General features: G+C 33.4%; 1 protein-coding gene across 8 annotated transcripts in view; it reads right to left on the bottom strand.

The window, feature by feature from the left end:
• The window catches only part of LOC123510428 (potassium voltage-gated channel subfamily H member 6-like), a 699,140-nt gene that overhangs the window by 17,929 nt on the left and 668,725 nt on the right, over positions 1-12,486 (bottom strand). For 2 of the 8 annotated variants that reach the window (XM_045265607.1, XM_045265609.1), the window contains 3 exons: positions 11,386-11,513; positions 7,185-7,271; positions 928-1,053 (listed from right to left, as the gene is read on the bottom strand). In XM_045265607.1, the coding sequence (XP_045121542.1) occupies positions 928-1,053; positions 7,185-7,271; positions 11,386-11,513 (341 nt within the window). Of the gene's footprint in view, positions 1-927; positions 1,054-7,184; positions 7,272-10,228; positions 10,259-11,385; positions 11,514-12,486 lie in introns of all 8 variants that reach the window. The other 6 variants (XM_045265613.1, XM_045265614.1, XM_045265606.1 and 3 more) reach the window with 5 other exon arrangements.

The following is a 12,486-nucleotide window of genomic DNA, read 5'->3' as shown; positions in this document are numbered from 1 at the left end:
GTCGCTATGTAGCAAAGAGGTAACATTTAGAATGTCAATTTAATAATCAAGAGAAGTATTAAATAAAAAATTAAAAATAAACAAAAAAATACATAAGAAACAAAAACAGGCAGTGGTCTTGCATTAATGTAAAGCAGCTGAAAAGCAGGAAAGTGCATATGCAAGACAAAATAAATGAACTAATTATATTTACCAAAATTTCATAATAAATATGATTACAGCAATGCAAAAGATAATATATTCATTAATGATTTATTGCGTTAGGACTTAGTTCACTGTTTGTGTAATAAACTTAAAGAGTGTCTGTCTGGGAGACACTGTATGAAGCCAAAAGGAGAACATAATGTAGTTAGGAAAACTCATTCTATAAACTGCTCACTCATATATTTGAAGAATGTTTGGAGAAATGTTAGAAATGGTAAAATAAAGAAGGAAGAATATATTTTCCTTCTTCCTCTCTTTCTTGATTGCTTGCTTTCTTGCTTGCTTGTCTGCTTGCTTTGAAATCACACCTTGTAGTAAGGATATGTGTTGAATCTCCTTTCAACACAAGGTAGCCACTGATGTCTGACAATAAAAGCAAGGATAGGTAATGGAAGGGGAAGGCTACACCAGGGGCAGAGTGGGATCAGGACTGCTGCATTGGGTATGGAATACTGTATGACAACACAGGTCTTGATGGTAAGCAGGAGGGTGAAAGGACCTTGAATGAATGTGTCACATGGGGAAGTTGTCACAAATGAGGAGTGAGTCACAATGACCAGGTATGGACATGAAAAGGGGTGCTCTGGATCAGGACTCTTCAGCACAGGACAGGACAAAAAAAGGAGCAGGACATACAAGTAGAGTCCTTCAGGATGACTCAACACAAAAGCAGGAGGAATTGTTGAGGATGAAGGGCGGGAGGGAGGGGAGTGAAGGACTTACTAGGGGCAGCGTTTGTGAGGAGTGGGGCATCCTCTTTTCCGTGGGGTCCTGGGGAGGAGCATCTGGACGTTGACCTTGATTCTCGCCCTCCAACACCCAACGCTGAGGTCATACTTGAGAAGGCTCCTGAGGAACACAAGACCTCATTGTGGGCGCGAGGGTGAGGGAGCGGGAGAGCAGGTCTGGACACTTGTTCATAATGAGGGTGTGGGATTGGCAAAATATACATTTTAATAAAAAAAAAAAAAAAAGGTGCTTTGGAATTTCTTAGTTATGGGATATTTTTACAAGGTTCTGATTTACTACAAACTTAGGCCACTTAGGAAATTTATGGGACATTTATCGAATTAACCTAAATTTACATATTTTCCTTTCAGTAATATTAAATGATCAAATTTGATCTTTCCCTTACAGTGCAATCACAATGGTGACTCTTAACAGTTCATGAGAGTGGTACAGCCACACGAAAAATCTTATCTGTCGTGACATCTTATTCAAAACAACAAAGAAAAAGGGACTATTTCTCAGTACATATCTAAAGATCTAGAGATGGTCATTTTCACTTTGTGTCATGTATATTTACTATAGCAAAATTATATATAGAGTATTAACATGTAAAAATCTCATGTATATGTTTTGTTCAAACATGTTGTATCTAAACATAGGTACTGGACACCTAAGCTGCAAGTATTTTGTAAGCCTCATGTGAAGACTCTAGAGACTTCAGTTCAAGTGAATGAACTAAGCATAAACATTGTTTGGTGCAAGATCTCTTTTTGCAAAACAAATAACACTGTCAAGTCTAATTATAGTTGCTCTGCATTATAATAATCCAACTGATATCTTTTCTATCATGTACTTTTGTATGGGGCACAAAAATTTTATTGTGAATATATGTATCAGGTAATATTACTGCACATATAACAAAATGAACAAGCTGGAGAGTACATAAAAAAACTACTTTATTCTGTTCAACAATCACCATGACAATTTACAATGAATACAAACACATGACAATGTTCAGAATATGTGGCATGAATTTGCTAACAATATCCCAGTCAATTTACATACTTTTATTAGCCTTCATGGATAAATGAAAGTATTTACCTATACCTAACTGCAATATACATGATTTAACCTAACACTATTTTTGTTTATCCATATCCACTTTCATTAAGTGATTCAAAGTCACATGTTCCTCACTGTCATGGATGTTATGTGCGTATGAATTAAGCTAAATTCATACTCTCATTCCACATTTACTTTAATTCAGTCAAATTCTAAACTCATATATGTTGCTTACTGCATTATCTTTGCCTCCAAATCCAGAGTCTTTGTTTCTGTTAGTGAAACCAACTTTATCTCTTTCTAGGATACATCTGTGTGTAGGTATTGACCTCTTTACATAGGAGAGTGAATGTGTATATGTGTGTATTTAAAACACTGATGAATTTCTATAGCTTTCCTTTTTGATAATGTCTAAGCAAATGGCTATACCACTGTCATGTACTTTAAACAATTTTACATAAGATTAACCAAGTACTCAAGCAACAAGTTCTAATTGTTTTCTTGGATACTCAAAGACATACATCATATATCTCAGAGGTACACATGAATATTTAGTGTGGAGTTCCTGTGTGCAGACAGAAACACAATAAGATTTAAGAAGCTGGGAAGGGCTCAGGAGGTTATCATACAATGCGTATACCAGGAAAAATACATACAAGGGACGCTCATGTTCTCCAAGGTTGTTTAGTTTATTTCACATAGAAACTCAAGCTATACATTTTATTGTCATTAATGACCATTCAAGTAACAATAAACTGAAAACTTCAATCTAATACTTTTAACAGTATGTAAATCAAAAGGCAGAAAAAAAAAAAAAAAAAAAAAAAAAAAATCCCCACAGGCCTTGGAAAACCTGTAAAAATTTCTTTACACAGTACAGTGTCATGCATTACTGCAAGTTTTTGTAGTGGCATGCATCATGCAGCTTATCAGCATAACTTTGCACATTTATCATGGCAAAGCCTAACTGTTTAGCTCTACAAAAAAATACTGAACAATGCATCATGAATCAAGCTGGCAGAGTCAAGAAAAGCAGTGATCCAGAAGCATGACTCATTCATCTCCGGCTGAGTTCACTTGAGGATGAGGGTGTGGATGTTTCCAGATACAGCATGTTTAACTTTCAATACACCATAGAAAGATCGCTTTGCATGTTGTTAGAGTAATAAAGTTAATTTACAGAATAAGTCCTTCACATAAAGTTGAATCAGCCAAATATGAACGACAGTCTTCGAATAAGGACTGACAATGAAAGGATAATGGTGGATGGCAGTGTGATGGAGGGGGTGATGGGTACAGGGGATAATACTGCTTGCTTTTGGGCTGCTTGGATCATGAGGACAGACAGTATCTAGATGATTTTGAAGGGCCTTTAGCCATCTTTTTTTTTTTTTTTTTTTTTTCATTTTATATTTTCAGGGAGAAATAAGAAGGATTGCATCTGAAGTATGTGTGCCTTCCACTGATTGTAGAGAAGATATTTTTAGACATAAACATCACTCTTGCTTTGTGCTACAGTCAGACAGCATTTTTTAACCAAGACAATTTCTGGTTGGATCCAACCCTAAAAGGGTGTACAGTATGCACACCTTCACTCACTACCAATGCACAGCCACAGTACAGCTTCATTCCAATGACATCGCAAGATTGAATGGTGAATCAAAACTCTGTTCAACCTTTGCTGCATCATTATTTCTTGTCCAAAATGTATATTCAATTACACAGAACTTGGTTACTACTTGATAAACTCTGATTCTACATAACCACAGACACATTAATTTTGAATAGTTCCAGTCACACTGCACCATCTACCTACACAGAAAAGAAGAAAGAAAACTACAGTGCATACAACTTTCATGAGAATAAGCTTGTACTGTAGCCAACAAAGGTCCCTCCAAGTTATCCAGAATTACTTAATCTAGATCACTTCCAATCAGAAACAGTAAATACAACACTGACCCATACTAACAAATCAGATTGACTACCAGACCCATTTTCTGCCTGATAGCTTTCTTTGTTCATCTGAAAAATCAAGAGATAATGTTGCTGCCTTCCTGTCAACTTGTGGTGATGCAACGAACACATACAATCTTTATCATTTCATAATAATGGTCGCAGTTTTGTACAACATTTTGCTATATAAAGGAATACTTTAGAAGGTACTACAGGTATATTACCATTTCCCCTGCATACTTGAACTTTGATGGATATTTAGAGTAATATTTGCAAGTGTGGTTTTAAAAATAATAATTATATGTGAAATAACCTCTTAAAGATATTAATAAAATTTTGCAAATGTTGAAGAATTTAGTTTTATCGTGAATTTTCTGGATGGAGTTTTACAAAATATTCATGGTTCAGCTTTCTTGACTGAAGGACACTCATCATGACAAAGAGATTGCTTTGGTCATGGAAGGAATGCTGCAGCAAGAGTGCATAGCAATATCAATGACAGAAGAGTGGTGGCATCAACACAACAATAATATGGCTCTATTAGAACTGCTGTGAACAAATTGGATTAGTTATTAGCACAGAATGATGTGTTATATTTGAAGGGCTGTGAACTGAAACAACAACACAGTAAATACATTGGATGAACTGAGAAAGAAATATCTGTGATGAGGTTTGTGCCACTGCTATTTCCTTAGGGACAAAAAGCCGTCATGAAAGAAGGAGAGATAAAAGAAATACTGATCAGTCATAAAGTCACACTATATACAATTCGACTATATACAATTCAAGTTTTCAGGCAACAGGATAAATGGTATGATACCCGTAATAACTAATACTTCTGAAGTGTTTTAAAATGTTACCAAAAGTACTTAGCCTAAATATATACTTTAACAACTGTTCTTGTTTTTAAAGCTTGCCCTTAAAACTAACACTGTCATTGAATAAGTAACAAATATATATATATATATATATATATATATATATATATATATATATATATATATATATATATATATATATATATATATATATATATATATATATATATATATATATATATATATATATATATATATATATATATATATATATATATATATATATATATATATATATATATATATATATATATATATATATATATATATATATATATATATATATATATATATATATATATATATATATATATATATATATATATATATATATATATATATATATATATATATATATATATATATATATATATATATATATATATATATATATATATATATATATATATATATATATATATATATATATATATATATATATATATATATATATATATATATATATATATATATATATATATATATATATATATATATATATATATATATATATATATATATATATATATATATATATATATATATATATATATATATATATATATATATATATATATATATATATATATATATATATATATATATATATATATATATATATATATATATATATATATATATATATATATATATATATATATATATATATATATATATATATATATATATATATATATATATATATATATATATATATATATATATATATATATATATATATATATATATATATATATATATATATATATATATATATATATATATATATATATATATATATATATATATATATATATATATATATATATATATATATATATATATATATATATATATATATATATATATATATATATATATATATATATATATATATATAACATGGAACATTTCAATTCAATAATCACCGTCTTTCTTCTACTTTACCATAAATCTAAGTCTACCTATATAGCAGTGTGACTCCCCCTTTAAGGGGGTTGGCCAATTGAAGGTGTCTCAATTAGGATTTGGGGACAATGAGATCTGTTCTACCAATCTATGCCTTGTGTCATCATGAGAGCTACAGTTTTGATTACTTATTTGAAACAATAAAGAAGTTTCTGCAGATAAACAATTCCTATTCTATCATTATCAACTAACAAAGAAATGTTGATATGTAGGTAAAAATTAGATAAAATTATTTCAATATCAAATAACATCTTAGAAAAATCAGTAAAAGTCAACTAGATTATAAATATATCAATCAGATGCCTCAACTTTGAAATGCACTTGAATTTTTATGAAAAGAGACAATTACAACTACAAGTCTGGATGGTTAAACTGACTAGTAAAACAAAGACAAATCATACTGAGATATAAGAACATTACTTTGATGACTAATCTTCACTTAGACACCAAAACATTAATACTACTATAACTGCTATAGTGATTAATCAATAAAAATATGGTATAATCTTTATGTTATCCAAGGTTTTTTTCAGCATACATTTCCCAATAAATCATTACAACATGCGGCTTGAATATCTTCATGCTTTCATTATACAAAAAGTCTTTGAGCTTCAGCAAAAATCTCGTCACTTCTCAAGTGGAGGAAGATCATGCAGTCAATTCCCAGCAAAACAGCTGGATAGCTGGATACCTCACACTCCATAATGACAAAAGTAGCAGCATAATGTCCAGCATATTCAAACATGGTAAACACAGCTATGTAGCCCCACCACACAAGCTACTCAAGAAAATGTAAAAAAAAAAAACACCTGAAAATTTTCCTTAGGGAAAAAAATTGTAAACTGATGGGTATTGACTTTTAAAATTTCTTGGTGGTGAATGTGAGGGTGGAATGGAGCAGGGACACTAGTGGACAAAATTCTAGGTGGTACACACAGACATTAAGCAAGAATAATTCTAATAATTTGCAAGATATTCTTCCAAGGGAATGTGTGGACTAAGTGAACAATGTCAATGCACAATGCATACTTTAAAAATCATTTCTCCACTATTCAAAAGTAGAAAGTGGTAAAAACAATTAGAGGTTGGCTAAGGAACACCAAAATACTCAACGTGACAAGGGTATAAAAATGTGCATATTACCAATGCAAAAAAGAACTACTCTGGAAACATTAGTCTCAAAAGTTTTTTCTCATGTGTCTATGGGGAGGACATATATTACAAGGAGGATAAAATAATTTGCAACACACATGAAGTATACTTTCAATGCTTATTAAAAAAAAAGAAAAAAATCAGACTTTAGCACAAACATTACCTTAAAGGGGCACTAGGAGACAAAACTATGAAAATCAAGGGACAAAATAAATACCTGAGGGATACTGGTCTTACCCGATCTACTTTCCGATCTATGCACCTTACCCTCCACTCTATGCAGGCGGAGGTCAGTAAAGCTACGTTTGAGCTGAGTAAGGACCCCTACGGACGAAAATACACACAGGTTGTTAGTTTTTACTGGCAGACAAGGAGCTAATAAATCCTTGCAGACTGAAGGGGCTGGTGGTGTTGGGATGTTAGCTAGCACCACTGGGAAGACATATCAGTGAAGTGTTTGTTGGGATGGACATATGATTGTATTAGCTACTACACACTACAATGTAAGGTAATTAGTTACTGGCATAGCCTAACTTCTATATAGAGAGCATCTGTGACACATGTATCAAGACCACTCATTATTTTTCAGAGAGAGAGAGAGAGAGAGAGAGAGAGAGAGAGAGAGAGAGAGAGAGAGAGAGAGAGAGAGAGAGAGAGAGAGAGAGAGAGAGAGAGAGAGAGAGAGAGAGAGAGAGAGAGAGAGAGAGAGAGAGAGAGAGAGAGAGAGAGAGAGAGAGAGAGAGAGAGAGAGAGAGAGACTTCCAGTAACAAAGGTATGTAAATAGAAAATCATGTCTGGTTTCAATTTAAGTGATGACAAAGTCTCATCCACATGAAGTACAAAGTCAGTGGGAGTGAATCAACAGTTTAGACAGACACTGCTACAATGTGGCATCTTAACACGAGTTGTGCAGCAGCCTTTACATTTTCTGTTCAATAGTACTACTGTCCTAAAATCTTGCACGATTAACTGTAAGTAGCAACAATTCTCTTCCAATGTTATTCCAATAAATCTTAACTTATTTTATAACAATATGATTTAAAACAATGATGTTCCTCACCTGTGACACAAAATACATGTACACAAATGCCAAGTGGATATTCAGACTAAATATTATCCTATACCAGGTGTGACAAAAGAATAAATTAAATTAAATAACTTCCTTCCTAAATGTGCACAATTTTTATGAAGTTTGTGACACCAATAGGGCACACTTTATACAACTGATGTGGAGGATATACTATATAAGTCAGTGTTGGTTGGCAGGCTTCTTCATGCAGGTAGTAGTATTTGCCCCACCAATAAAAATAAAGATCTAAGTATACATAGCATGGCATATTAAGGATTTACTGAGTTTATATCCAACATGGAGAGATTACTCATACTTTACACTGAAATTAATTAAGTTCTACAGTACACTATTCTAACCTAATAAACTCTGATGTCTGATCATTCTATTGCCTTGAAGGTCATAAGAGATAAAAAAAAGTCTACTTCATTTTGTTCACCCACTCTATTGTTGTCCACTTGATCCCCATCAGCCTCAATTCATCCGTTTATCTTTTCCTTTTAAAGAAAAACAGTTCTCCCTTCTCATACATGGTCTTTATCTCACATTAGCAGCCACATCACCTCCTTCTCCTCCTTCCTTCTCCCACTCCCTTCCTTACCATATCAGGTAAAGGTATTACATGTGACCACCTCTACTGCACTGTAATCTGTCCCTTCACTTTTGATCAATGCAACTTTCACATCAAGTCCTTCCTTCATTCTCTTTCCTTTCATGTTTCTTGAAGAATTAAATTTTGAAATTCAATGATCTTCACCAATTATAGCATTTTCAAGTAATTTTAATAAATTAGTCCAACCTATTTCCACAATATATCTAAAAAGAGAGAAAAAAAAATACCACAGACTTCTACATGAAAGATAATATTTCCCTTCCTTAATGTATACTTTCACTAATTTACTATCATTTCCTGACTGACTTGTTCACTACTTTATAATAATTTTTGCAAACAAATTTCACATTCAAGTAATGCTTCACTTCTACTGCACTGCTTTCAACAGCATTCTGTTGTACAGGTACTACTACACATTCTGGCTCATGCTACTTCTTTGTATTATTTATAATTTTTAACACCATAATTTCTGATAGTATTATCAGAAACCAAACTGGGATAGAGTTTAGTTTAGAGTTGCAATCACCAGTCCTGTGCATCACCATCTGTGTGTGCATGGAGGCTGGCAGTGTTGGCAGTCATGACAGCCATATCCTAGACACATGAGGGAGTTGAAACCTGGCAATGGGCTGGTCAGATAAACCAAACACATCATATTGACAGATGAATCAGAAATTACTCTTACTTGTCTCAGTCATGTTGTTTGACAATGAACACTCAATCACAAAGATGTAAAAATAAGTAGAGAAAGGAATAAGTTGCAGAGGTTATAGGGATGAGAGTTGCTTTGAAAAACATAAATAATTATATAAGAAAGAGGATACTATACATGAAAAAGTATGATGGAGAGGCTGAAAGTGTGTGTGTGTGTGTGTGTGTGTGTGTGTGTGTGTGTGTGTGTGTGTGTGTGTGTGTGTGTGTGTGTGTGTGTGTGTGTGTTTACCTATTTGTGTATTACAGGGCCCGAGCTAAGCTCTCTGTGTCCTGTCTCCTTGTCCATTCCTGTCATATCTCTCTTTCATCTGATTGACACACACCGCGTCAACGACATCACTGCTCAGTTTATTCCACTTATCAATGCTACGATGCGGGAAACTGTATTTTCTCACGTCATTTAGACAGATGTCTTTTATTAGCTTTTTTTCAATGTCCTCGGAGATGATTACTTGTGGTCACCTTTATCAACTCTCTGTCCAGTATGTCAATCTTGTTCACCAATTTATACATAGTTATCATGTCTCCTCTTGTTCTTCTCTCTTCTAATGTGGTCAGCCCCAGCTTCCTCAGTTTTTCCTCAGTGTGTGTGTGTGTGTGTGTGTGTGTGTGTGTGTGTGTGTGTGTGTGTGTGTGTGTGTGTGTGTGTGTGTGTGTGTGTGTGTTGTGATGGGGGAGAGTAATAAATGAAACATAGTGAAAGAAGCAGAGGGTGTGTGAGGGAGGGAAGGAGGTGAGGAGGGAAGGAGGGTGGAAGGTGCACCATCTAGGAGGGTACATACAGGAGGGTTAAGAGAGTCTAGGAACAGGAGAATCTCGTTATAGATTCGAGCACATTAAGGGCAATGGGTTAAGGGTCACTCCTTTGAGAAAAATCTGCTTACCATAACCTGGGGACATATCCGCTGACCCAGCTGCAGAGGTAAGGAATTACCTTTGATTTAGAGCAAAGTCTCATCTAAGTATAAGTACTTAACTAAAATAAAACACTTCCTTTCATTCTCCTTTCCTTAGTCATGAACACAAGCAATAAAGGCCCTGTTGGTTTCCTCTGTGGTTATGTTTTACACTGACCAGCTCATTTTTTTTGTGTTTGACACATAAAATAAGACCCAGTCATATACTAAAATCTCAAAGTAACAACACTCAAACTGAAGTAAAAACAGCTAGGTAATGATATGTTACCTTGAAATGTTTATCTTTTATGTGCCAATTTTGTAAACATGCCACCATATTGAGATTTCTGGCTATATGATACATAAAAAGATTTCACTTCTGATTTCAACAAGTCCAATGGCAGGTAGTCATGATAGATATAGCACACCATCAAAACTCAAGCACCACAGACAAGCTTCATGTTAGTGCAAGTGCCATCAGAGACTTAACTTTCTATTGGAGAGAAAAAAAAAAAAAAAAAATAGCCAAAGCATTTTCATGTGATTAATCTCAAGAAACATCTGGGTAATTTGCACTATGAAGTTAGTCCATTAAATGTCTTTTTGGTGCTTTCATAAAGGAGATAATGATAGCTACTTCTAATGATGGAAGGGCTACACAAAATAATTCACTACAGAGGAACATTATTAAATTTAAACAACAACAATGACAACAAAATTAAGTGTTTTTCATACAAGTATTCCTTTCTTGTTTAATCAGCAACACCCAAGAATAAATCAACAGAAATAGAAAACTCAGTCACAAAACAATATTCCCAACACAACATTGCAAGACAAGACCAAGTTAAACAAAGGGCAACATCTCCCATCACTGTATCAATGCATCTAGTGACCATGTGCCACTCCAATAACTATTCATTACTACCACAGAAAATGAGTTTGATAGAAATTGATGCTGATCCCCTTTACTATTTCCTTTAACAAATTTTCCATTTCTTTTCTTTCTTGGTTGCCACATTTTACATACAGAAAAATATAATTGTATGAAAAACAATAGTTGCTTGATAAGGCGTAACTGTTTCAATGAATGGGAGGAAACAAAAGCAGTAATTAAAAAATGAAGGTGACATGTGGTTTTCACTAACCTGTTATGGAGTTGAGGGTTCCCGACCGTTGCTTGTGTTCAAAGTTTAGACTGAGAGGACCCAACTCTTTCCTAACTTTTTCAGGAGAGGATGCCTTGACTCCCCGAGAGACTAAGTGCTTCTCTTCCCTGAGGAACATTAGTGATATTATCATTTGAACTTGAATAAACAAGGTTTTCTTTATCATAATTTAAACCGTTGCACTGAAAACAACTGGAAACATTATTAGTATGTCGCTGAAATCATACATAATTGTTCTTCGTGAATGGCAGTGCTGTTAGTCGGTGTATTCATCCACCTAGTATCACCTTATGGAAGAAATTTTTCTTTATAATAGAGCTAAACATCACCAACAATAAATGGCTGTGAGACAATGATATTACGTGAAGTAATTAATCCTAATCAATAGAATAGGTCTAGAAGGAAGTATAAATGAAGAAGAAGGAAAAATGTAATCTTAATCAACATGACTGAAAATAAATGTGGCTATATACTTTTTTGGGAGGAAATGATGTATTTGTACAAAGATAAATGCTAAATTTTATCAGATGAAATTAAAATAACATCTGATATTCAGTTATATACTGAAATTACTAAGCATATTTCATACAGGAAATAATGGAATGTTATTTCCACAAAAATAATTAGATAATAACTCCCTAAGTCTGTAACTCTAAATAAAGCAAAATGTATACAGTATGTTAATTCATGGAAAATGAAACCATTCACTCCATGTGTCACAAGTTCCAAGCACAGACTGATTGGAGACTGATGTTTTGTTAGCGCTGGTAAAGTTAACACACAAGTCTGTGACTAGTGTAGCTACATGCAATTTCATTCTACAATAAATAATGTATAATTAGGTGCAATTCTCACAGATGAACAACTGTCAACCTGCACAAGGTCTGCATACATGGCAAGAGCATCACCTACTAACTGAGCAACTATGTGGTCAATACCACTGCACTGCACTTTGAATAATGAACTAACATGAGCTTGTGAGGCTGGTTTCATCTACAGCAACACACAGGTTTCAAACTGAAAATCTGGTAATGCAGGATTGACTATCATTCGACGTGCTAGTCAATACATATGAAAACA

This window comes from Portunus trituberculatus, chromosome 29, assembly GCF_017591435.1.
Source record: "Portunus trituberculatus isolate SZX2019 chromosome 29, ASM1759143v1, whole genome shotgun sequence".
Lineage (NCBI taxonomy): Eukaryota > Metazoa > Arthropoda > Malacostraca > Decapoda > Portunidae > Portunus > Portunus trituberculatus.
Note: the sequence above shows the minus strand (reverse complement) of the source record. Positions and strands in the feature narration are given on the sequence as shown.